General features: G+C 41.4%; 1 protein-coding gene across 6 annotated transcripts in view; it reads left to right on the top strand.

Moving 5' to 3' along the window:
* The window catches only part of METTL6 (methyltransferase 6, tRNA N3-cytidine), a 50,546-nt gene that overhangs the window by 12,779 nt on the left and 10,870 nt on the right, over window positions 1–26,897 (top strand). For 4 of the 6 annotated variants that reach the window (XM_007166993.3, XM_007166991.3, XM_007166994.3 and 1 more), the window contains 2 exons: window positions 3,628–3,769; window positions 5,744–6,108. The exons of 1 other annotated variant lie outside the window; for it this stretch is intronic. In XM_007166993.3, coding sequence (XP_007167055.1) covers window positions 3,628–3,769; window positions 5,744–5,925 — 324 coding nt within the window. In that variant the 3' untranslated portion in view covers window positions 5,926–6,108. Of the gene's footprint in view, window positions 1–3,627; window positions 3,770–5,743; window positions 6,109–26,897 lie in introns of those variants that run through there. One more of the 6 variants, XM_028161992.2, reaches the window with a different exon arrangement.

Below are 26,897 nucleotides of genomic sequence, written 5' to 3' on the forward strand. Positions count from 1 at the left end.
AATATTCTATCCATCATTATACTGGAGGTCCTAGTCAGTTGGAGAAGACCAGAAAAAGGAATAAAGGGTTTTAGAATGAGAAAGAAACAGAGCTCATTATTTGCAGATAATATGATTGTCTAATGAGAAAATATTAACAGAATTACATAAGTGTAAGATGAATGTACTCAGTGCCACAGAACTGTACACTTAAAAAAGAGTAACATGCATTGTGCAATCTTACTTTTCCGCTTCATGTTACATGTTTTGTTCTACTTCTTTGTTTGATTTTGAGTTTTTTGGTAGACTTTTTTTTTTTTTTTTGAGGAAATTGACAGCTGATTTTAAATTTACATGAAGGAACAAAGAGTCAAAACACTCTTGAAGAAGAAGGCGATGGGCAGATTTATACCCTACCAGATATAAAGGCTTGTTACAACTACAATTATTAAGACACAATGGTGTTGGCAGAGGGACAGACAAATTGACAAATGGAATGTGATAGCTTAAAAGCAGATCCATATTGGAAATTTGATAGTTGATAGAGGTGACATTGAAGATCACTGGGGAAAGGACTGCTCAGCAAATGATTCTGGGACTGTTGGTAGTCCACGTGGGGAAAAACCAAAATTGTATTCCTGCTTCACCTCCTATACAAAAGTCATTCCAGGTGGATTTAAAGACAAATGGAAAAGACAAAAGTTTAAGCCTTTCAGAAGAAAATATAGGAGAAAATATTTGACTTCAGAGTAGGGAAAATTTTCTCAAAGACTCGAAAACATTCTATGCATAAAGATGATGGTAAGAAAATTAAGAGTTTCTGTTCTTCAAAAGACAATATAATACAAAGAAATTTAAAAGACAAGGTGGGAAAAGTAACTTAAAATCTATTCAACTGAGGGGCTTCCTTGGCGGTCTAGTGGTTAAGATTCCGAGCTTCCACTGCAGGGGCCATGGCTTTGATCCCTGGTCGGCTTAGTATCCAGAATGTATAAGGAATTCCTGAGTAACAGTAAGAATGACAATAGAAAAATGAGCAAACAGTCAATTTATAGAAGAGAACACACAAATAGTTAACATATGAAAAGATAACCTCAATAACCCAGGAAATGGAAAATAAAACCATAATGAGACACCATTAGATTAATAAAGTTAAGTCTGACCGAGCCGGGTATTAATGAGGATATGCCTATTCTTGACTTAAATGGAAACATACAGCATGTTGTCTATATTTTAGTATGTAGTGAAGTGTTATATTAAAAGAAAAGTTAACTTGAGCTGTCCCAGTCCATACCTGGCCCCTTTCTTATAGTAACAAATTCCATTTCAGCAGTCTTCCTGTTTTTACCCCCCAATAGAAATCCTTTTTCAACTGACCTGGAATGAGTTCATGGCAGCAGTGTGATGCTGTCATGCATAGTCAGTCACTGGTTCATTAATTTGAGACCATGTGCTTCATGGGAAATTACTGGAAGAAGCGAACTCTCAGCCCCTGACAGTCAGGCACCCTTTGGGCAGCTCTGCAGTCTTGCTTGATCAGCTACAGTAATAAGCTGTTGTACGGTAGAGCTAATTACTCTAGGATGTTAACACCTGAGAAATTTTAAAACCACATAATTTTACACTGAAAGGCAGCCTTAAAGTTGAATTCCCTCAGTTTTGGAATAGAACAGTAAAATAAAAATAGACCAAATTTGTCATCAGAAGACGAGATTTTGGTCTTCCCTGTGCCACTGACTTGCCTTGAAAGCCCAGGCGAGTCACTTGTACTCTGAGCCTCACGCAGCATGGAGTGGGTCTGGTCGACCTCGCCTGCTCTCTTCCTGGAGCTGTTGGGAGGGTGAGGAAAGCCGGTGGCTGCACAGCCCCGCCATCAAAGGAGGTGTTACACCATAACTACTGTCTTACGGACGAGAGAACACATTCAGAGGGATGAAATGTTGTCCACGGTCATTCATCCAGTTGACAGAAGAGCTGGGACATGGACCAGGATTTCCCAAATTCCTGAGCAAGTGTCCCGTGCAGCCTTTCCTTCCCTCTGAAATTAAGAATGATTTCTTTCTCACACAGACTAAAATTTTCAGACTTTTTCCTTCTCAATTATTCACATTTTAAAATTTAGCATTTCTGACCAAGGTATGAATGTTTTTATCTAAGAGGCACTTTACTGACAATATTTTAAATGCATGCTTGTGTTGATAAGAATTCGCTAAATGACGGAATTCCCTGGCAGTCCAGTGGTTAGGACTCCGTGCTTTCAGTGCCAAGGGCGCGGGTTCGATCCCTGGTTGGGGAACTAATATCCCACAAGCCATGGGACGTGGCCAAAAAAAAGAAAAGAATTTGCTAAATGAGAAAATCTGCAGCACACTTGGAAGTATTATGGGCCATCTTTCCTATTCTATTCAGGAAGAGGAAACACCTCAGATTACATCAGAAATCTACTATAATAAGTGCTACATGTCATGTCTTAAAAATCATCTTGTTGATGTGATGGGGCAGAATATATTTAATAAAATCAATGCCCCCTTTTGAAGTCCACTCTTATTTGGTAAAGTTACGCAGTTTGAAAGAATCCCCGCATAAAAAGCAAGTGTCACAACAAGTACCACTTTCTTTTCATTCTGAAAAGCATATGGCTATTTGCTGTGTAGGAGAGGGGTAGTTATACCACTCCCGGCGGATTTTACCTTCCAATTTTTGAGACATCTGCTCTGTGACAGCTATTTCTGAAAGGCTGTAGTGAGGGACTCCCACCGGAGCCTGACACTGGTCCCTTCTCTACACACTGCACTAGCGTGAGGATGCTTCACCTCAAATCAAGAAGTGCAGCAGTGTGGGAAGAATACTCAAGTTACCCCTTCCCTCACAGCCTCTCTTGTCTTGTCAGTAGTGAGGATGGAATTGGAATGACACCCCCCGCCCCTACTCCGCCCAGGGCTAACAAACGTCCCTGATCCTGCAGTGTGATGCCTTTTACCCCAGCGTGAGTCCTGCCTCCCCTCCTTAGTAGCTGTTGTATGATCGTGGGCAAATCACTTCCCTCTTCTGCTACCAGTTTCCTTGTCTCACAGAGGATAATCACACTCCTTCCTTCCTTCCTCCCAGAATTGTATGAAGACCCAATGAGAAAATGTCTGGTAAGCTATAGCGGGCCGTCCACTGTTAGCGTGGTGGGCAAGCCATACAGAATTGTAGCCTGGGAGACCAGAGCTGAGACTCAGGATGAGGAAGGCCAAAAAATCAGTAAAAAGTGAAAATGACATCGTATTTTTTTAAAGAAACAATTTGACTTCAGGGTCATGGATTAGGAGATGGCTAATAAAATGGTGGGAGAACGTGCTTTAGTGAGGGTATGATTGTTTCTTCTAATGTCTTTAACACTTTAATTGTGTGACACTGGACCTTCCACAGAGCTCTCATTAGTGCTCAGGAAGTACCCCTCCAGCGCACAGGACACTGCCAAGTCTTAGCACACCTTTGCTTATCAGGCCCTTTTCCTTCATAGTATGGGTATTGCAGTCTGGCCCCTTTCATAACTGTCACAAATGCAGGTTATTTTAATCCCTAAATCAATCAGGTTTTATTTTATAGTAAGCTCTGTTTGACTGGGTCCCCGAGTTACGTGCAGCCTGTTTTGTTTCGTAGGTATTAAAACCAGGCAAAAGTGTCTTGTTTCGCGACTATGGGCTGTATGATCATGCCATGCTTAGGTTTAAAGCCGGCAGCAAACTTGCAGAAAACTTTTATGTTAGACAAGATGGAACCAGATCGTATTTTTTCACTGATGGTAAGATTGCTGAACTCTGTCTTGACTGCTGTTTCCTTGATTGCATTGTCACTGTGGTACCAGTTGGAGTGGGGGTGACTGTACCCCGCTCACAAGCACAAGGTCCCAGAACAAGCCCGCTCATGCGCACCACTTACCAGCCCCGGCTGTGAGCTCACAAGCCACCTCTGGTGATGGTGTCCAGTTAGTGAGCCGGATCAGTGGACAGGCTCTGATGCGCTGCCATGTGGATGACGCCAGGAGCTGTGCTGGAAAGGGGGGGAGAGCAAACCAGAATCTTCACTTCGTCCACTCAGGAATAAAGCAAATAGGACAGGGTAGTGCCTTGAGATTACTTGAGTCTCACAAAGGTAAGAAACCTTTTTCTATAAAAGTGATTGAGGGACTTCCCTGGCGGTCCAGTGGTTAAGACTTTACCTTCCAATGCAGAGGGTGCAGGTTCGATCCCTGGTTGGGGAGCTAAGACCCCACATGCCTCGAGGCCAAAAAATCAAGACAAAAAACAAGCAATATTGTAACAAATTCAATAAAGATTTCAAAAATGGTCCACATCAAGACAAATTTTTAAGAAAAAAAAGTGATTGAAACTGTTTTTACACAAATTTGCTATAGAGGGGTCTTTAAAAGGTCATTTTTGATAAGAAAACCATCCAAACACCGAGCATGATTTTAGTCTTTTAGGTATTTTGAACGTTAGTTTTAAGCCTGTTAAATACAGGCATACCTCGTTGTATTGTGCTTCATGGATATTGCATTTTTCGTAAATGGGATGTTCGTGACAACCCTGTGTCGAACAAGTCTATTGGCACCGTTTTTCCAACAGCATTTGCTCACTTCATGCCTCTATGTCAGATTTTGGTAATTCTCGCAATATTTTGAACTATTATAAATTATTATATTTCCTATGGTGATCTGTGGTCAGTGATCTTTGATGTTACTACTAAGACTCGCTGCAGGCTCAGATGATGGTTAGCAATTTTTAGCAATAAAGTATTTTTTAATTAAGGTATACACATTGTTTTTTTAGACACAGTGCTACTGCATACTTAATAGACTACAGTATAGTGTAAACATAACTTTCATATGCACTGAGAAACCAGAAAATTCGTGTGGTTCACTTTATTGCAATATTTGCCTTTATTGTGGTGGTCTGGAACCGAACCCACAATATCTCTGAGGTGTGCCTGTAATCTGAACCACAAGATAATTACCTTCTTAAGCTCTAATTTTTACAACATTTGTATTTCTTGAAGTGAAATATTCTCTTAAACTCAAAAATAAAGCTAAAAATGAGTGATTAACATTAAAACTACAAAACCATTAAAAATGTGCGGTGAAAATTAAAAATTTGTTTTAATATTTTGGATTCATGAAATCTGATTAAACCAATTATAAATAATTGAGAAGATGCAGTAATATCTGCAAAGTGCTTCAGAGCACATTCTTCGGAGTAATGCCCTCGATAAGAGTCTTTGTTTTTGCTACGTAGCCATTCTATTTGTTTCACTTAATGTGTAGTGATGTATTACTTGGATTAACTTTTCCTTAGGGTATGTCACCACCAGAAGATTTTTTTTCTCCCCACTTTGGTCACCGATTTTCCTCCTTCGTGTTAGCATAGATGAGGTGCTTGATGTAAACAAATTGAGCACACACGCATTTTGCATGAGTACAGCCAGTCTGGAATTGTGTTTCTTTTTACTCAGACTCTTGTCCTTGGGGAATCACAGTAGGGCAAGGAGGGCGTACTACAGGTTCTTAAACTTTTTTGCTTATTGTTTATTTGGGAGTTTTTGTTTGACAGGGAGAAGTAGGAGTTTGTTAACTTTCCAGAACAAAACCTTCTTTACCTTTTAGTGTTGAGGTTCTCCTTCCATTAAGGACGCCCTGTCTCAGCCTCCCACCCCCCTCACCACTGCTCAGTGGCGCAGTGGAGTCCAGACTGCGAGCGCTGTCGATCTGCTTGTCTTCTAGAATTCCTGGCACGGCTCTTTATGGACACAGGTTACGAAGAAGAGGTGAACGAGTATGTGTTTCGTGAGACGGTGAATAAAAAAGAAGGCCTGTGTGTGCCGAGGGTTTTCCTTCAGAGCAAGTTCCGAAAGTCTCTGAAGAACCCAACTCCTGTGACCCCGCGCCTGGGCCACGAGTCCTGACCTTTTACGAGGTTGATGTCTGTGCCTCCCCTTGAAGAGGAAAGTTTCAAGTCACTCTTTTTATTTTGTGTACTTTTATATTTTAACTTTTTAAAATGAATATATATACTTTTTATATTAAAAGGTAGCAAGTGTGTGTGTGTTACAGAAATGTAAATAAAATTGCAAGACCTGAAGAGGAAAGTTTTATGGTATAAAGTGATTTAGCCATGTTGTCTAAGATTCCACAGAGGAAAACACGAGGGCCCTGTAGCACTTAAAGAGACCCGTGTCATTCATTACTCCTCCAGTCTGTAAATGTGTCTCTAGGCAGCATGTCAGACAACCCTGTGGAAAAATGAGGCCAAATAGACTAAAATAACACATCCCTGTGTATTTTTAGCTTGAAGGATTGTTCTCTTCTCTTCTTTCTCCAGTGTCTCATGTTTGCCCATTTCCCTCTGCTTTGGTTCATTTATGTGCCTCCTCAGGACCAGTGTCCACAAATGCCACTTTTGCATTGGAGGTCTCAAGGACACCCCATGGCTCCCTGCTTCGTCCTTGAGACCATCTGTAATTGGGCCAGTCCCTGGCCACAGTGCCCTGAGGGAGACGGGAAGGCCATCCCCTGTCCCAGCTCCCCACTGGGAAATGAGGTGGCGGCAGCTAAGTGGCAGTGACTGCCATGGCTAGTGCTGAGGTGGCATATGGGAAAATCCTCAGATTGGTCTGCTGACCTGTTTCCCAAGCATTCCTGTGTAATGACTTTCACTTTATAAAATGAAATCAGAGTTCTTTTGGCCTGCTAACAAAGCTGATCCTGTAGGCCGTGATGTTTCCTGTTTATGAGAATGGTTGTCTTGAGTGTACTGCCTGGACCGCACACACAGCCAGCTAGGGCCCTTCAACCCCAAACACATTTGAAGGGGAGGGGTCCCTGTGGGGAGGGGCTGGCCAGTAGTCATAGCCGTTCTGTACAATTAGAGTCAGCCCTCCCGCTCCCGGAGAGAGGAGGGACAGGCAGTGAGGCTCAGGCGGCATGCTTGCTGGGTGTCCTCACTCTGCCATCTGTCTCTGACTGCTTGGGAGGGCTCGAAGGGGCAGGGGAAGCAAGAAGAACCCTTGTCTGTTGCTGGTCTGTTGCTTAATGTATTCTCTCCCCTTCTTTTGAAGGCTGGAAGATGGCTATCCTGGGTAAGAGCAAAACTGATGAGGACTAGTACAGAGTTGTCCTTTGAAATCAGCTTGTAAAGAAGATGAACCTGGTGGGGGGCGGGGACTCACAGGCTTCCACATGGAGCGAGGGGCAAGCCCAGCCCCAGAGCAGTTTGTTGGGGGAGAGCCTTGACCAGCCCCAGGCTCCCCACCTCCAGTCCAGGGCTCTTTCCTCCAAGTGGCTCCAGCAAGTACATCCCACACCCGGCTTCAGCCCCAGAATGCTGCTAAATGCCCCCTCCTCGGATGTCCTTTCACCCGTTTCCTCCACTAGGTCTGACCAATGTCTCTTGGATTTTAGTAGCTGAGCTGGATTAAAAACAGGATATTTAAAGTAGAAAGTGGGGAGCAGTGTGATGTAGTAGGGTAAGCGTGGGCTTTTGTTGTCAGAAGTCAGTTGTGGCCTCACCACTCACTCTGTTTGAACCTCAGATTCCTTAACTTGTAAGACATGGATAATTGTCCTGAGACCTACCAGAGGTGGCCGATCTGGCCGACCACGTGCCCTGGAGACGGGAGTGACACTAAGGCAAGCTGAACAGGCTGACGAGGACCCGGCCATAAGAAAAGGCCCCTCTACCTTTGCCAGGAGTTGCCTGAGGGGACGCCTGTAAACGAGGCCCACGGTTCCCTCCAAGCACAACTTGGAGTCGTCTCTGTCCTCAGGAGCAATGACGGCCCCAAATTCCTGCCCCATAAAGGAAAGGCTACAGATTTTTCACCTGGAATATTTAAAGCTGGCCTAATGACACGCACACCTCTTGACACCCAGCCAAGTAATCTCTCAGTAACCCCACTTTAAAATGTAGTGGTTGTAAAACATACTTCTAGTTAAATGAATGAGGTGACATAGTCTGTCATGGTTTGGGCCAGTGGATTGGGGTAAGAAATAATAAAAACATGGCTTCAGTTCTCTTGCCTTGGTGCCCCCACGTTCATTCTCCCTGGGACACTTCCATTACTGCACCCCAGATTAAGACAGAGGAGCAGAGTCTTCTGCAGGTTGGGTGCCCAGGAGATCCAGGAAAGCAAGGCCACTGTTTGTTTAGTAGCAAAACTCTGTGACAACATTTGCTAAATCATAGACTGCCAAGAGTCAACCAGTATTGCCTTGTCTTCACAGACAGAAAATAGCCCCAGAAGGGTAGTGAGTACTGGTTTACAGTGCTATAGAAAATAGCATAAGTACTATAGTGCTCTTTAGTAAGGTATATATACCATATACAGTATAGAATATATATGTTATACTATGCAGTGTATGCCGTATACGATACTATATGGTACTATTAATTTCATTTGAGTTTTTGATATATACTACATACAACAATACTAATTGTGTTACGCTATTTGGAATATAAACATCTGGGTTCAAGTCCAGGACTTGGCCCATACAAGTAGTCAACTTCTCCAAGCCTCAGTCTTCCCATTTCTAAGACTGAGATCCTGTTACCTGTAGCACAGGACTGCTACCAGATTAAATGAGTGCTTCATTTACTATAGAATTACAGTCAAGTGCTTGTTATTTCTATTAGTTTGTATTCCCCAAGAAAATGACTTAATCCATACTCCTCTTCACGAAGCGGTCGTATGTAATCTGACAGGGCCCTTTGAAAGGGCCCAGGATTTGGATGAGCCACCACAAGGTGGCGCTAGATGCCAGATATTCCCACTAGCCTCAGCTGGGCCCCAATCTTAATTACAGTTAAAGCGTGTCCGTTTTTATTGTCTTTGAAGAGGAAGGGAAATGCTTACAAATGTGTTTTCTAGGTCAACTTTAGCTCAGAAGATCAATTTTGGCCTCACAGTGGGGATAAGAAAGCAAGGGTGCTTTTCTCCAGCACTCATTCTACTTTGCCTACTGAAGGCAACATTTTTAGGCAATGGGCTCTGAAAGTGTCTGCAAGGCCTTACCCCTCCTCATCCTCAAGTGGTTGTGTGGACTTGCTTTTACATTGCCAGGGTTTAAAGCAAGAGAAGGGACTGCAGCGTGGACACTTGTTTGCCTCACACGTTATTCAGTTGTCTTTGACAGCCTTTGGTTCCCTATTTCACAGTTGTCAATCAAGGGAGGGAAAATTGTGAAGTAAATCGTGTCTACCAAAAGAGTGTTTTCCAGGACCAAGTTTGCTGTTGGGGAGCAAATATTTAACAGAAACTTAAATAGGCTCCATTAATGAAACCAAAAATTAGCTGCTTTTTCACTTTTCCTTTCTGCCCTTCTCAGATGTGTGGCATTTCATTAGATAGTATTCAGTAGGTACCGGCTGGGCACAAGGTCTCATGGGGTCACTGTGGCTGGAGTACAGGATTGGGAAAGGAGGCAGTGCGGGCACATGCTGAGAGGTAGCCCTGGCCGAGTCTTCACTCAGCCAAAGCAAGACAGCTAGGAAGCCAAACACAACCACCAGAGGAAAGAGAAACAGGAAGAAAGGCTATGGGAAACCTGAGCGTGACAACCGTCATCATTTAGAAAGAATATTTCCACATTTTCACAGTAGAGGCATCATACACTCTCGTCTGGGGCATGGCCGTGAAGAAGAGAACGTGACACATGGCTCCTTTAGAGTATCTTACCAAGCCCATGTAGAAAAACATCAAGACTAGCAAAATGAGACTATTCCCAGAGGAATTATAACTGCTAAAAATATGGTCAACTCTAGTTAGAAATAATCACAAATTAAATTGAGACTCTCCTTTTTCCTACCAAATGGATAAAGCTTAAAAAACAATACTCCATGCTGGTAAAGAAATAGATGTTCAGATTTTTTCAACTACAGCTGATACTTTTTCTTCTTTATACTTTTCTGAAGTTTCCATGTTTTCTGTAATGAGCATATATTGCTTTTACATTAAGAAAAAAAGTAATCTAGCATCCTCAGAACTCCTTTGAAAACCTCATAAGTTAAATGAACTAAAATCCTTGTGACACATCTGCTAGAAATACCTTTTTAACCTTTAAGATTCTTACCCACCAGGAACTAGAAGACACCTCCCAGAAATAAGAGAATGGGTATCTTAGGATATTCTTTTTGTTCCCAGTGCTCTGGACTCATGGGGAGGTGCCTTGGATGGGGAATTTTCATCTGTTGGGCTGGGCCTTCCATGGCTGCTTTGAATTTGGAAACGCATATCCTTCAGTCCCTTGGAGAATTTTACTCTAAATTTTTATTTAGTTATTCCTCACCACTACCAACACACACATACACACACCCCACATGTATTTTCTCTCTTTCTGGAACTCTTATTAAAATGTTTCACTTCCTGAACTCATGCCATAATTTTACAATCTGTTCTCTCCTTCTCTGCCATCTCTCTTTCTTAACATTTTGCTTTCTGGGAGATTTAGCTCACAGTCCTTTCATTGAGTTTTTAAATTTCTGCTTTCACAATTTTAATTTTCAAGAACATTTTTTATTCTTTCAGTGTCCATTTTATTTTATAAATTTATTTATGTATTTATGTATGTATGTATGTATTTATTTATTTTTGGCTACATTGGGTCTTCTTTGCTGCACGCGGGCTTTCTTTAGTTGTGTCGAGCGGGGGCTGCTCTTCATTGTGGTGTGCGGGCTTCTCATTGTGGTGGCTTCTCTTGTTGCAGAGGAACGGCTCTAGGCGCGCAGGCTTCAGTAGTTGTGGCACGTGGGCTCCAGTAGTTGTGGCTCACGGGCTTAGTTGCTCCACAGCATGTGGGATCTTCCCGGACCAGGGCTCGAACCCATGTCCCCTGCATTGGCAGGCAGATTCTTAAACACTGTGCCACCAAGGAAGCCCTCAATGTCCTTTTTTTTTTAAACAATGTTTTTATAATTTATTTTATTATTTATTTATTTTTGGCTGCGTTGGGTCTTCATTGCTGCGTGCGGGCTTTCTCTAGTTGTGGCGAGCAGGGGCTACTCTTTGTTGCAGTGTGTGGGCTCCTCATTGCAGTGGCTTCTCTTGTTGCGGAGCACAGGCTCTAGGTGCGCGGGCTTCAGTAGTTGTGGCTTGTGGGCTCAGTAGTTGTGGCTCGTGGGCTCTAGAGCGTAGGCTCAGTAGTTGTGGTGCATGGGCTTAGTTACTCCGTGGCATGTGGGATCTTCCCGGACCAGGGCTTGAACCCATGTCCCCTGCACTGGCAGGCGGATTCTTAACCACTGTGCCACCAGGGAAGCCCTGTCCTTTTTTTTTTTTTTTTTTGTCCATTTTTAAAATAGCAATTTAGTCATGTTTTATGGAAGCAATGTCTTCTCTGATCTAAGGCATATACTTTCCACAGGGGCAAAGTTGTCCCCCAGAGGGGCAAAAATCGGTTCTTTGGGGGTTGGCAAAAAATATTAGATAGTACAATAAATTGTGGCCCTCCAAAACTCAACCATATTTGACAAAATCATATTCTTTAACATTTAATTTCTGTCATTAGGAAAAAATACGTTTTGATTCTAATTTTTCTCCTTAGAGATGTGGTTTAGTTTTCATCTCCCTATATAGTCTCCCTATCAGTCTGGATTCTCCAGAGAAACAGAACCAATATATATAATTATATATAATATATATTGTATGTATAATAATATATGTATACATTATATAATTATATAACATAAATACATAATTGTATATTTTTTCCTTAGTCAGCTTTTTATTATGATTTTGTTATTTGATTTTATCCACACAGTTAGATGTTCAAGTTCTTTATCCACTCAACCAAGTGAAGACATTTAATAGACAGACAAATGGATGGATTTGGGGGTATATTAAGGATAATGTAAACTGTTAGCAAAACAAATAAGTGTCTGACATTTAGAGAGGAAAAATCAGAAGGGGAATAGAGAAATTCACAAAAAAGCAAAGAGATGATGGGTAATTTAAAAATAAATAAGTAAATAAATAAAGAGAGAGAGAGAGAGAGAGATTATAAGTAAATAAATAAGGGGAGAGAGAGAGAGAGATTGGTTTACTATAAGGAATTGGCTCACACAGTTATGGAGGCTGAGAAGCCCAGGATATACAGTTATCAAGCTGGAGGCTCAGGGGAGCAGACAGTATAGTTCCAGTCCAAGTCTGACGGCCTAAGAAGCAAGATTGTTGATGGTTTAAGTTCAAGTCTGAGTCTGAAAGCAGGGGAAGACCAATGTCCCAGGTCAAAGACAGGCAGAGAGAAAAGTTCTTTTTTACTCAGCCTTTTGTTCTATTCAGGCCTTCAACAGATTGAATGAGGCCCACCCACACTGGGGAGGGCGATCTGCTTTACTCAGTCTACTGATTCAGACGTTAACCTCATCCAGAAACAGCCTCACAGACACACTCAGAAATGATGTTTCACCTATCTGGGTATTCTGAGGCCCAGTCATCACACTCCATTTCCTTTTTTTTTTTTCTTTCCTGTTTTGGTCTAAACCTTTATTGTTAGGGGCTGTCCTCAGGTTTGTGGCGATCCTTGGTTTTCCATTCATATTTTTAAATGGGGAGCTAAAAGCTGGTTAGAACTCTGAGCATCAGGAGTTGTCGATGTGGGCTTTTCTGTATGGCAGTCTGCCTGTTGCTTTATATAACCCACATTTTGATATCTTTAGATCTCTCCAGAAAATAATCTTCCAGTCCCTGCCTGGAAGATACCATCCTAGCTACCTGTGATCTGGGAGCCAAGCCAGTGAGGGGTGGGGAAAATCTCAGTGTTCGGCATGTAAGCTTTCTCCTAGTTCACTGTGAAAATCTTTAGTACTACCTTCAGAACAGTGCCCCATCCTTAAGGTTGCCTGGTGTGCCGTTATCCAGAGACTTTTGTTTGTAGCCACTAGTCTTGTTGTGGGGTTGGGGACATACAGTTGTCTGGCTCTGTGTGCATTGGGAGGGGGTTGGGAGTATAGATGCTCTTTAATGATTTTCAACCAGTTCTCCTGTTTTTAGTCCCGTCTGCACCCACACTTCTAGAAATAGCTGGTGCTACCAAGTCCTGGGCCACAGAGCCTTTGGGAGTTCTCAATGCAAACTGAGTTGCTCCTTGTCTTTCCTCACTATGGGCTTAAGGTTCGGCTTCTCATCTACAAGTCAGCTGTAATTCATCCTCCTGTGTTCAAGCCTCCCACATTTCATCATCTCTTTATGGTTTTGTGCAGTAGAGAATCCTTTTGTTGTCATTTTAGTGGGGTTTCCAGAAGGAGCTGAAATAAGTACATGTGCTTAGTCTGTACATGCAGACTAATTAGTTGGGTTGGGAAGGAAAAGGTAGCACAGAGACTGGTGGACAATTTGAGCAGGGAGTAGTTTGGCATGGTTGCCAAGGGTAAAGGGCCTGACAGATCTGGAGGTGTGGAGGCAACTCAGGGGAGCTGAACTGGTGGTATGTGCTTCGAACTTAAGAAAGGTTCGTTCCAGGTATTGCCTTGACAGAGTCCAAGGTGTTGCTGAATCAGGATCAGGTAGCTATTCAGAGAGCTGCTTCAAGTTGTATCCCAATGTATGCATCAAGGACCTTAGAAATAGCCATACTTTTTTCCATTAACTTCATTTTTAGGATTCTTTCCTAAGAGAGAAGCTTATATATATTTATTAGCATATATATATATGTGTATATATAGTAGCTTCTCTTAGGAAAGTATACATATGTGTATATATGGACTTTTTCACAAAGATGTTCATTAGCAGCATTTTTATAATACCAAATATTAGAAATAGTCTAAACCAGGGCTTAACAAACGATGGCCCATTGGTCAAATCCAGCCCTCCTCCTACTTTTGTAGATGGAGTTGTGCTGAAGCACAGCCACCCCCAAGTACATATCGTTTACGTCTCCTTTCCTGCTATAACAGCAGAGACTATGGCCAGCAAAGCCTAAATACTTACTGTCTGGTCCTTTAAGAAAAAGTTTGCTGACCCTTGGTCTGAATGACTAGTAGAAAAGTGGTCAAGCCAGCTCAGGTGCATCATACACTGAAATAGAATATAGTCAATGAACACTGAATCTAGGAAAAAGTTTTTTTTTAAACTGTAAAAAAACCCACATAACATAAAATTTACCTTCTTAACCATTTTTAAATGTACAGTTCAATAGTGTTAACTATGTTCACATTGTTGTGAAACAGAGCTTCATCTTGCAAAACTGAAACTCTCTACCCATTAAATAACATTTCCCTTTCCCCAGCCTGGTATTCTAATTTCTGTTTCTATGAATTTGAATACTTTAGATGCCACAGATGAGTGGAATCATGCAAGTTTTGTCTTTTTGTGACTGGCTTATTTCACCTAGCATAGTGTCCTCAAGCTTCATCCATGTTGTAGCATGTGACAGAATTTCCTTCCTTCTTAAGGCTGAATAAAATTCCATTTTACGTATATACCACACTTTGTTCATCCATCAATAGGTATTTGGGTTGCTTCTGCCTTTTGGCTATTGTGAATAATGCTACTATGAACATGGGTGTACAAATATTTCTGTGAGACTCTGCTTCCAATTCTTTTGGCTATAAACCCAGAAGTAGCATGACTGGATCATATAGTAGTTCTATTTTTAATTTTTTGAGGAACCTTAATACTATTTTCCATAGTAATTGTACCATTCCCCCCACCTTTTTATTGAAGTATAGGTGACATACAATATTTTGTTAGTTCCAGGTGGAAAACATAGTGGTTTGACATTTATATGCAATACAAATTGATCACCACGATAAGTCTAATAACCGTCTGCCACCCTAAAAAGTTATTACAATATTATTGACTATATTCCCTATGCTATACATTACATCCCCGTAACTTATTTATCTTATAAGTAGAAGTTTGTACCTCTTAATCCCCTTCACCAATTTTGCCCAACTCCCCACCTGCTCCCCTCTGGCTACCACCAGTTTGTTCTCTGTATCTATGAGTCTGTTTCTGTTTTGTTGTGCTTGTTTGTTTCTTTTGTTTTTTATATTCCACATATAAGTGAAATCATACAGTATTTGTCTTTCTCTGTCTGACTTATTTCACTTAGGATAATACTAAATCCATCCATGTTGTCACAAATGGCAAGATTTCATTCTTTTTTATGGCTGAGTAATATACCCTTGTGTATACAGTTGACCCTTGAACAACCCCAGGGGTTATAGGTACCACCCCTCTGTGCAGTTGAAAATCCATGTATAACTTTTGAGTTGGCCCTCTGTATCCACAGTTCAATCCACAGGTGAATCCACAGATTCAACCAACTGCATATTATGTAGTACTATAGTAGTTATTTATTGAAAAAAAAATTGTATAAGTGGACCCATGCAGTTCAAACCCATGTTTTTCAAGGGTCAACTGTATGTATCACGTCTTCTTTATCCATTCGTCTATGGATGGACACTTAAGTTGCTTCCATATCTTGGCTATTGTAAATAATGCTGTAATGAATGTAGGAGTGAATATATCTTTTTGAATTAGTGTTTTCATTTTTTTCAGATAAATACCCAGAAGTGAAACTGCTGGATTATATGGTAGTTCTATTTTTAGTTTTTTGAGGAACCTCCGTACTGTCTTCCATAGTGGCTGCACCAATTTACATTCCCACCAACAGTGCATGTGGTTTCCCTTTTCTCCACATCCTTGACAATACATATTTGTCTTTTTGATAATAGAATAACAGATAATAACATTCTGACAGGTGTGAGGTGATATCTCCTTGTGGTTTTGATTTGCATTTCCCTGATGATTAGTGCTGTTGAGCATCTTTTCATGTGTCTGTTGGCCATCTTGTGCAAAAGCTTTTTAGTTTGATGTAGTCCCATTTGTTTATCTTTGTTTTTGTTCCCCTTGCCTGAGGAGACAAATCCAAAAAAATATTGCTAAGACCAATGTCAAAGACCATACTGACTATGTTTTCTACCAGGAGTTTTATGGTTTCAAGTCTTACATTTAAGTCTTTAATCCATTTGGGGTTTTTTTTGTATATGGTGTAAGATAGTGGTACAGTTTTTTTCTTTTCTTTTCTTTTCTTTTTGCATGTAGCTGTCTAGTTTTCCCAGCATCATTTATTAAAAAGACCATCTCTTCCCCCCTCCTCTGTTGTAAATTAATTGACCATGTACACGTGGGTTTGTTTCTGAGCTGTCTGTTGTGTTCCATTGGTCTATGTTTTTTTGTGCTCGTACCATAGTTTTGATTACTATAGCTTTGTAGTATAGTTTGAAATCAGTGAGCATGATTTACCCAGTTTTGTTCATCCTTAAGATTGCTTTGGCTATTTGGGGTCTTTTGTAGTTCCATACAAATTTTAGGATTATTTGTTCTACTTCTGTGAAAAATGCCATTGGTATATTGATAGGGATTGCACTGAATCTGTAGATTGACTTGAGTAGTTTGGACATTTTAACAATATTAATTCTTCCAATCCATGAGTACAGTATGTCTTTCCATTTATTTGTGTCATCTTCAATTTCTTTCATCAATGTCTTACCATTTTCCAAGTACAGGTCCTTCACCTCCTTGGTTAAATTTATTCCTAGGTATTTTATTCTTTTTGATGCAGTTATAAATGGGATTGTTTTCTTAATTTCTCTGACATTTCATTATTAGTGTATAGAAATACAACAGATCTCTGTACATTGATTTTATATCCTACAGCTTTACAGAATTCATTTATTTAGTTCTAATAGTTTTTTTCGTGGAGTCTTTAGGGTTTTCTATATATCGTATCATGCCATCTGTATAGTGACAGTTTTATTTCTTTTCTAATTTGGATGCTTTTTATCCTTTTTTTTTTTTTCTTATCTGATTGCTCTTGCTAGGACTTCCAATACTATGTTGCATAAAAGTGGCAAGAACGGGTATTCTTATCTTGTTCCTGATCTTAGAGAAAAAGCTTTTAGCATTTCACTGTTGAGTATGATGTTGGCCATAGATTTGTATATATGGCCTTTATTATGTTGAGGTGTGTTCCCTCTATACCTACTTTGTTGAGAGTTTTTACCGTAAATGGGTGTTGAATTTTGTCACATGCTTTTTCTGCATCTACTGAAATGATCAAGTGATTTTTATCATTCATTTTGTTAATGTGGGTATCATGTTAATTGATTTGTGGATATTGAACCATCCTTGCATCTCTGGAATAAATCCCACTTGATCATGGTGTACGATTCTTTTACTGTATTGTTGAATTTGATTTGCTAATATTTTCTTGAGGATTTTTGCATATATGTTCATCAGGGATTTTGGCCTATAATTTCTTTTTTTGGTAGTGTCTATCTGATTTTGGTATCAGGGTAATGCTGGCCCTGTAACATGAGTTTGGAAGCATTCCTTCCTCTTCAGTTTTTGGAATGCAGTTGACCCTTGAACAATATGAGGGTTAATTCACATATAACTTATAGTCGGCCCTCCATATTCATGGCTCCTCCACATACGTGGATTCAACCAAACACAGGCCATGTAGTACTGTAGTATTTACTATTGAAAAATATCTTCATATAAGTGGACCCATGCAGTTCAAACCTGCGTTGTTCAAGGGTCAACTGTAGTTTGCAAACAATAGGTATTAACTCCTTTAAAAGTTTGGTAGAATTCACCTGTAAAGCCATCTGGTCCTGGACCTTTGTTTTTGGGAATTTTTTAATTACTGATTCAGTTTCATTACTAGTGGTCAGTCTGTTCAGATTTTCTAATTTTTCTTTATTCAGCCTTGGAAGAGTGTATGTTTCTAGGAATTTATCCATTTCTTCTAGATTGTCCAATTTGTTGGAGTGTAATTGTTGGTATTAACCTCCTATGATCCTTAATATTTCTGTGGTGTCAGTTGTAACTTCTCTTTCATTGCTGATCTTATTTATTTGAGCCCTTTCTCTTTTTTTCTTGATGAGTCTAGCCAAAGGTTTATCAATTTTGTTTATTTTCTCAAAGAACCAGCTCTTAGTTTCGTTGATCTTTTATTTTCTTTTTTAGTCTCTATTTCATTTATTACCATTCTGATCTTTATTATTTCCTTCCATCTGTTAACTTTGGGCTTTGTTTGTTCTTCTTTTTCTAGTTCCTTTAGATGTAAGGTTAGATTGTTTATTTGAGGTTTTTCTTGTTTCCTGTTGGAGATCTGTATCACTATAAACCTCCCTCTTAGAACTGCTTTTGCTGTGTCCCATAAATTTTGGAACGGTGTGTTTCCATTTTCATTTGTCTCAAGGTATTTTTTGATTTCTCTTTGATTTTTGTTGACCCATTGGTTGTTCAGAAGTATGTTGTTTAGCCTACATGCATTGGGTGAGTTGCAGTTTTTTCCTTGTAGTTGATTTCTAATGTCATACCATTGTGGTCAGAAACGATCCTTGATGTGATTTCAGTCTTCTTAAATTCTCTGAAACTTGTTTTGTAGCCTGTCATGTGATCTATCCTGGAGAACGTTCCATGTGCACTTGAAAAGAAGATGTATTCTATTGTTTTCTGGTGGAATGTTCTGTAGATATCTATTAAGTTCATCTGGTCTAATGCATCATTTAAGACCAATGTTTCCTTATTGATTTTCCATCTGGATGATCTATTCTTTGATTTAAGTGGGGTGTTAAAGTTCCATACTATTATTATATTGCTCTCTGTTTCTCCCTTTATGTCTGTTAATATTTGCTTTTTGTATCTAGGTGCTCCTACATTGGGTGCATAGATGTTTACAAATGTTATAGCCTTTTGTTGGGTTGATTGTTTTATCACTTTGTAATGCCCTCCTTTTTCTCTTGTTAAAGTCTTTGTTTTAGAGTTTATTTTGTCTGATGTAAGTATTGCTACCCTAGCTGCCTTTTTGTTTCTATTTGCATAGAATATCTTTTTCCTTCCCTTCATTTTCAGTCTCTGTGTGAGATCTGAAGTGAGTCTCTTATAGGCAGCATGTATATGGGTCTTGTTTTTTATTCATTCAGCTACCTGATGTCTTTTGATTGGAGCATTTAGTCCATTTACATTTAAAGTTACTATTGATAAGTATGTACTTATTTGTCATTTTATTAATTGTTTTAGGGTTGTTTTTGTAGCTATTTTTTGTTCCTTTCTTCTTCTTTTGCTCTCTTCTCTTGTGATTTAATGACTATCTTTTTTTTTAAAATTTATTCTGTTTATTTATTTTTGGCTGCATTGGGTCTTCGGTGCTGCGTTCGGGCTTTCTCTAGTTTCGGCAAGCAGGGGCTACAGTTCGTTGTGGTGCCCGCGGGCTTCTCATTGTGGTGGCTTCTGTTGCAGAGCATGGGCTCTCAGCACGTGGGCTTAAGTAGTTGTGGCACGTGGACTTAAGTAGTTGTGGCACGTGGGCTCAGTAGTTGTGGCTCGTGAGCTCTAGAGCACGGGGTCAGTAGTTGTGGCACGTGGGCTTAGTTGCTCCGCGGCACGTGGGATCCTCCCCGACCAGGGCTCGAACCCGTGTCCCCTACATTGGCAGGTGGACTGTCAACCACTGCGCCACCAGGGAAGCCCCTTAATGACTATCTTTAGTGGTATGTTTAGATTCATTTCTCTTTTCCTACATGTCTATCTGTCGTACGTTTTTGGTTTGTGGTTACCATGAGGTTCATACATAACAATCTGTGTACACAGCAGTCTTTTTTAAGTTGATGGTCACTTAAGTTTGAGTGCATCCTAAAAGCACTACATTTTTACTACCTTCCCCGTCACATTTTATGTTTTAATGTCATACTTATATCTTTTTATTTTGTATATCACTTAACTGATTATTTTAGACATGATGATTTTACTACCTTTGTCCTTTAACCTTCATACTAGCTTTTTTTTTATATTTATTTATTTATTTTTGGCTGTGTTGGGTCTTCTGTGCGAGGGCTTTCTCTAGTTGCTGCGAGTGGGGGCCATTCTTCATCACGGTGTGCGGACCTCTCACTGTCGTGGCCTCTCGTTGTAGAGCACAAGCTCCAGACGCACAGGCTCAGTAGCTGTGGCTCACGGGCCTAGTTGCTCCGTGGCATGTGGGATCTTCCCAGACCAGGGCTCGAACCTGTGTCCCCCGCATTGGCAGGCAGATTCTCAACCACTGCGCCACCAGGGAAGCCCAATACTAGCTTTATAGGTAGTTGATCCACTACCTTTTCTATATGTTTGCCTTTACCAGTGAGATTTTTTTTCTTTCATAATTTTCTTGTTTCTAGTTTTGGCCTTTGTTTTCTGTTTAAATAAGTCCCTTTAACATTTTTTTTCTAAGACCGGTTTAGTGGTGATGAACTCCTTTAGCTTTTGCTCATCTGGAAAACTCTAAATCTCTCCTTCAAATCTGAATCATAACCTTGCCAGGTAGAGTACTCTTGGTTGTAGGTGTTTCCTTTCACCACTTTAAATATATCATTCCAGTCCCTTCTGGCCTATAAAGTCTCTACTGAAAAATTAGTTGATAGTCTTTTGGGTTTTCCCTTGTATGTAACTAGTTTTTCTCTTACTGCTTTTAAGATTCTCTCTTTATTTTTAACCTTTGACATTTTAATTATAATATGTCTTGGTGTGGATCTTTCGGTTCATTTTGTTTGAACCAGTTCATTTTGTTTCATCCCTGGACTTGGATGTGTTTCCTTCCCCAGTTCTGAGAAATTTTCAGCCATTATTTCTTCAGATAGGTTTTCTGTTCCTTTCTGTCTCTCTCTTCTCCTTCTGGGATCCCTATACTGTGAATGTTAGTATGCTTGATGTTTTCCCAGAGATCCCTTAAACTATCCTCATTTTTTAAAAGTCTTTTTTCTTTTTTCTGTTCCAATTGGGTGATTTCCATTACCCTGTCTTCCAGATTGCTGATTCATTCCTCTGCATCCTGTAAACCAGGGGTCCCCAACCCCTGGGCCATCCACAGCCTGTTAGGAACTGGGCCACACAGCAGGAGGTGAGTGGCGGGTGAGTGAGCAAAGCTTCATCTGCCGCTCCCCATCGCTCGCATTACCTCCTGAACCATCCCTCCCCACTCCGTCCATGGAAAAATTGTCTTCCACGAAACCGGTCCCTGCTGCCCAAAAGGTTGGGGACCGCTGCTCTAAACTGCTGTTGATTCCCTCTCGTGTGTTTTTCATTTCAGTTATTATATTCTTCAGTTCTGACTAGTTCTTTTTTATATTTTTATCTCTTGTTGAAGTTCTCACTGAGTTCGTCCATTCTTCTCCCAATTTGGTAAGCATATTTGTGACTATTATTTTGAACTCTTTACCTGGTAAGTTGTTTATCTCTGTTTCGTTTAGTTCTTTTTCTGAGGTTTTGTCTTGTTCTTTCTTTCAGAAGGTATTTTTCATCTCCTCATTTTGCCTAACTTTCTGTTTTTGTTTCTATGTATCAGGTATATCAGCTGTATCTCCTGGTCTTGAAAGAATGGCTTTACATAGAAAGTGGAGTTCAGTGGCACAACCCTCCTCCCCGCCACCCCAGTCACCAGAGGCAGGTGCTCCAGTGGTATTCCCTGTGTGGGCTGCATGTGCCCTCCTGTTGTGGTTGGGCCACAATTGATGTGAGCGTGCTGGTGTGCAGGGCTGGGCCCCGGAGCAGAAGCCACTTTGGAGGGGCCTGGTTTCAGCTGGGGCCACCCACCAGGTGTGGTGGGGTGGGAGCTGCTTTGGGTGGGACAGGTCCTCGGGATCACTGGGGTGGGGTGCATGGTTTTAGCTAGACTGATGGAGAATGATAGATATGGCGCCTGCCAGCACTGGCCCTGCTATGTGGAAAAACAGTTTAAAAAAATGGTGTCTGCCAGCACTTCCATCCCCAGAGAAAGTTCTACCAGATCCCTACCTCTGCAACACACATCCTAAGATCAGTCAATGAGTCTTTTTCTTGTGTGACCCAGGCGCTTTTCAAGCTGCTGCCTCTGCACTGTGACATAAGGCCAGTGAGTTTGTACACGAGTCTTTCAAGAGTGGAGTATCAATTTCCCAATGCCCTCTGCTGTCCCAGATGTAAGCCCTGCTGGTTTTCAAAGCCAGATGTTAAGGGGGCTCATCTTCCCAGTGTAGGTCCCCCAGGTTGTAGGTCCCCCATGGTATATATTGTGATATACCTCCTGCTTGTAGGTTGCTGCACCAGGGGTGTGGATGCTGACTAGACTGCATCTCTGTTCTGCTTACCCATCTCCATGTGGCCTTTTCTTTATATCCTTAGTCATAGGAAATCTGTTCTGCTCATCTTTGGGTCATTCTCAGAGATAGTTTTTCTATATGTAGTTGTAGTTTTGGTGTGTCTGTGGGAGGAGGTGAGCCCTTAATCTTCCTACTCTGCCATATTGATCTGGAACTCAGTAGTTGAAACATTTTACAATCCCATCAGTTGAAACAAGGATTCCAATTTCTCCATATCCTTGGCAACACTTGTTATTTTGTGTATTTTTTAAATTAATTAATTAATTAATTTATTTATTTATTTTATTTTTGGCTGCATTGGGTCTTCGTTGCTGCGAGCAGGCTCTCTCTAGTTGCGGCAAGCAGGGGCCACTCTTCGTTGCAGTGCGTGGGCTTCTCATTGTGGTGGCTTCTCTTGTTGCGGAGCATGGGCTCCAGGTGCGCAGGCTTCAGTAGTTGTGGCTCGCGGGCTCTAGAATGCAGGCTCAGCAGCTGTGGCGCACGGGCTCAGCTGCTCCACAACATGGGGGATCCTCCTGGACCAGGGCTCAAACCCGTGTCCCCTGCACTGGCAGGCGGACTCTTAACCACTGTGCCACCAGGGAAGTCCTATTTTGTGTATTTTTGATAGTAGCCATCCTAATAGATGTGAGGTGATATCTCATTTTGATTTTTATTTATATTTCTCTGATGATTAGTGAAGTTGAATATTTTTTCCTATGCTTATTGGCCATTTATACATCACTTCTGGGAAAATGTCTCTTCCAGTCTTTACCCAATTTTAATTGGGTTATTTGACTTTTTTGTTGTTGAGTTATAGGAGTTCTTTATATATTCTAGCATCCCCTTTTGCTGGAATCCCTTCTTGGTTTTACAGTGGCCTGGGTGTTGTAGCTTCTCAGCTGGTCTCTAGAGTTCTCACAGAGGTATTCTGTTTCATATGTTGTAGGTGTCTCTGTGGGGGAAGGAGGGCCTGTAGCTTCCTAGTCTGCTATCTTGCTGATGTGACTCTCCTAGGAAAATGTTTTTAGGATTTTAATAGAATGTTCATGTTGTAATGTTAAGTTAAAAAAAGAAAATCCAAATATAAAATTATACAGTCTGTTCTGAACTATGTAAAAATATTCATAGATAAAATACTGGTAAGAAATTCAGTACCATAAAATGTTACTACTTTTCTGTACTCTCAATATTTTACAACAAATATATATATATATATACACACACTTTTATAATCAGGGAGGGGAGGAAGGCAATTAAATAAAACAACCAGGAGCTCAGAGGTAGACTTGGGGGTCATATTAGGAAAGGAGCCTTTGTATTCAGTGATCCAAAGAGCAGAGAAATGGTACTCTGAGGGCATGCAGGGTAGAGTTAGGAAAAAAGAACAGAATGGTGCAATAAGAATAAGAGGAAATGAGTAGAAGTCAAGCCAGTACCTTTGGGACAGAGGGGTGGGGAGAAAAGAAGTGACCTTCTAAGTCACCCAAGATGTCTGAGGAGTTGACACTGGAACATCCCCACTAGAGGCATACTTTGAAGGGGAAGACTTCTGCCCACTGTGACATGGTCTATGCCTTTTAAACATAAGGGTTGGCACAAGGCAAGGGAACCACAGGGGAAGCGAAAGGGGAAATACCAGGAATTTCAGTCCTTCATGCAATGACAGTGCAAAGGTGCTCAACTTGAGGAAATTCCCCAGAGTAGGGTGACCAGCCATACCAGTTTGCCAGGACTGTCCTGGCTTTAGCATTACAGTCCTGTATCACAGGACCCTCAGTACCAGGTAACCTGGGCAATTAGTTACCCTACAAACCATGCTCTTACACACGCACACACACACACACACACAAACACACACGGCTACCTAGCTTTGACAGGCCTTTGAGGTAACTGAGAATGAATTCATCTTTTATTAGACACTTCTACTGAGTGGACAGTTTGGTGGAACTCCATTAATGAATGAGTACTTTTATGCAAAATAGATAAAGGTATTTATCTGGGCAAATGCAGCTAGAGTGTAGCTTGGGGTAGCACCTTTGTGTAGAAGGTGCCCTCTGGCAGACAGAGCTCCTTGCTAGGGCACACAGCTTGGCAAGCAGAGCTGTGGCTGTTTTCCAGGCTCCCATCCTCTTAGCAGGTATTTTCATGTGGTACACAAACCACACAATCATTGGTGGTGGGCAGGCCTGCCACTCAGACTCCAAAGGATTTGTTTTCTGTCCCAGATGTCTCTAACATCAGCAATGCCAGAGAAGAGAAAACATTTTCCTATTCACTGAACTATATATTAATTTTTTAGCCTAGGGACTTTGCCATGTGTGTAAAATCCAAAATAAACACTGGATTTAAAATTTTTTTCACACATAGAATAAGGACCTACTGGAAATAGATGAAAAAGAAATAAAAAGACATCTGGAGGGGAAATGCTGTAGCCAAGGATGAGACTGGAGGTGGAGCTCAGCCCTTTGATCTGCTTCTCTGATTCCAAGGAGAAGGAACTCACGTAGGCACAAGCATGGAGACTACCTGTTTCTTTTCAGCAGGCCCTTGGCTCAGTCAATGCTATAAAGGTCACCTTGTCAGACCTTCACTACGTCTTTCTCCTTTCAGGCCTCTGATAAAATGTATGGTTAGGCTTTAAAAATATATTTTCTATGTCTCTTCTATGTTTTCCATCTTTTTGTCTCTTGGAATGACACTCGATCATTTCTTCAGATCTGTCTTCCAATTCTCTAATTCCTTCTTCAGTTGTATTTATTTTGCTGTGAAACTTCCATTGAGGTTAGTATGTATGTATGTAGGTATGTATTTTGGTTATTGCATTTTTTTTTGTTAGAAGTTCTACTTAGTTCTGGGAAGAGTATGTCACATGATGGAGTTTCCTATTCCCAAAGATATCAACAAACCTGCCTTGTTAATTTGCCTTGTTGAATTATTTGAGGCTTATATTGAAGGTTCCTTCCTTCAAGAAGTATTTGCATTTGCTCCTGCAAGGTATATAGAGGCACCAAAAGTCTCAGAACACCTTCAACCAAATTCAAGGATTGATATTCCCTGACCCAGACAATTAACAGTGTCTACCATATGAAAAAATGAACCAAGGAAATGAGAGAAACACACACACATTTAATATGGAAGATGGGAGCATGCTGCAGCCAGAGGCTGTCCCTGGGATTGCAGGCTATGGGACGCACTTAATTTCTTCTGTATAGCAGCAGCAATTGTGTCAACAAGGGCAGGGAGAATAGTGGACTCCCAGGAGAATACAAACATGGTGGGAGCCTGCCAGAAATCAGTCAAAGCGCCCCAAACAGCAGGCAGAACACTGTCAACAGAGGAAAATTTTGGGGTCCCCAAGTGCTCACCTGATGGGTTAGAGCTCCTAGTGAGTCCTCCAGGGCTTGCTGTATAGAAATATCAGCATCATTATGTGATATGAACGTCTCAGACATGCCAGTCCATGGAAGAAAGGCGTTTGCAAGCTGGGGATTGGGGGCTTAGATTTGGGGCTTTTTTTTGTTCTAAATGCTGTGTTGTCATCGTGGAAGGATCACTTCCTCTCTCTGGACCTTGGTTTCTCCAGCTGTGAAACAACAGCATTGTGTTTGATCAGTGTTTCCCAGTTTTTAATGGTCACACAAATCCCCTAGGGATCTTGTTAAGCTGTGGGTTTTGATTCGGTGAGTCTGGGATGGGCTCTGAGATTCCGTGGCTGTCTAAGAAGCTCCCAGGTGATTCCAGTACTGATCCATGGCCCACAGTTTGAGTAGAAACTTTTAACACAAACTCTAAGCTCCCCTCCCAGGTGGGTCTAGGCAAATAGGGATGCTTTGGAGCCTTTGGAGGCTTGCTGGTTAAACAAGCCTGATCCTCCTTGACGGGATGATATTTCAGGGCTGGGCAGGGTCACCTTCTCTAGGAAGCCTTTCTTGGGATCTCTGTCGTCAGTGCCTCTGACCCCCAAGCACTGTGACGTCTCCCGGATGGCAAAACCCTGTCTCCAGTATCAGCACAGTGCCTGGCACAGCTGAAACTCAATTAATGTTTGAGATATAAATGAATGGAAGGACAAAATAAATTTAATGGTGGGGTAAGGCGACTGGGGGCAGGGGGTGACTCAGCATATTCCTGACCAGGCCTTAAAAGCCAGGTCTCTGTTTATTCTCAGAATTGCAAATATCCACTTGTCTCCTGTTATGAACTGAATTGTGTCTCCCACCCCACCCAACCCCCACCCCAATTCATGCACTGAAGCCCTAGCCCCTGATATGACTATATTTGGAGACAGGGCCTTGAAAGGGCTAATTAAGATTAAAAGAGGTCATAAGGTGGGACCCTAATCCAATAGGACTGGTGACCTTATAAGAAGAGGAAGAGACACTGGGGATACGTTTGAAGAGAAAAGCAAGAAGGTGGCCGTCTGCAAGCCAGGGAGAGAGGCCTCGGGAGAAACCAAACTGCTGGCACCTTCATCTTGGACTTCCAGCCTCCAGACTGTGAAAAGATAAATGTCTGTTGTTGAAGCTGCCCAGTCTGTGGTGCTTCAATTTGGCAGCCTGAGCTGACGAACACGACTCCTGGAATGAATCGAGCCTCCGTTTCTAGGCCAACTGCCTCTGCGTTAACAGGAAACCTTCGACCCACAGAGATCTCCCTCTGGGTGTGCTCAGCAATTTTCAGCCGTCCCAGAGTCCGGGAGAGGAGAACCTCCTCTGAGCTAGGTCATTTTTGTCGGAAGACAAGATAAAAGGACTGTGCCAGATGGAATTTGTG

This window comes from Balaenoptera acutorostrata, chromosome 4 (genome assembly GCF_949987535.1).
Source record: "Balaenoptera acutorostrata chromosome 4, mBalAcu1.1, whole genome shotgun sequence".
Classification (NCBI taxonomy): domain Eukaryota; kingdom Metazoa; phylum Chordata; class Mammalia; order Artiodactyla; family Balaenopteridae; genus Balaenoptera; species Balaenoptera acutorostrata.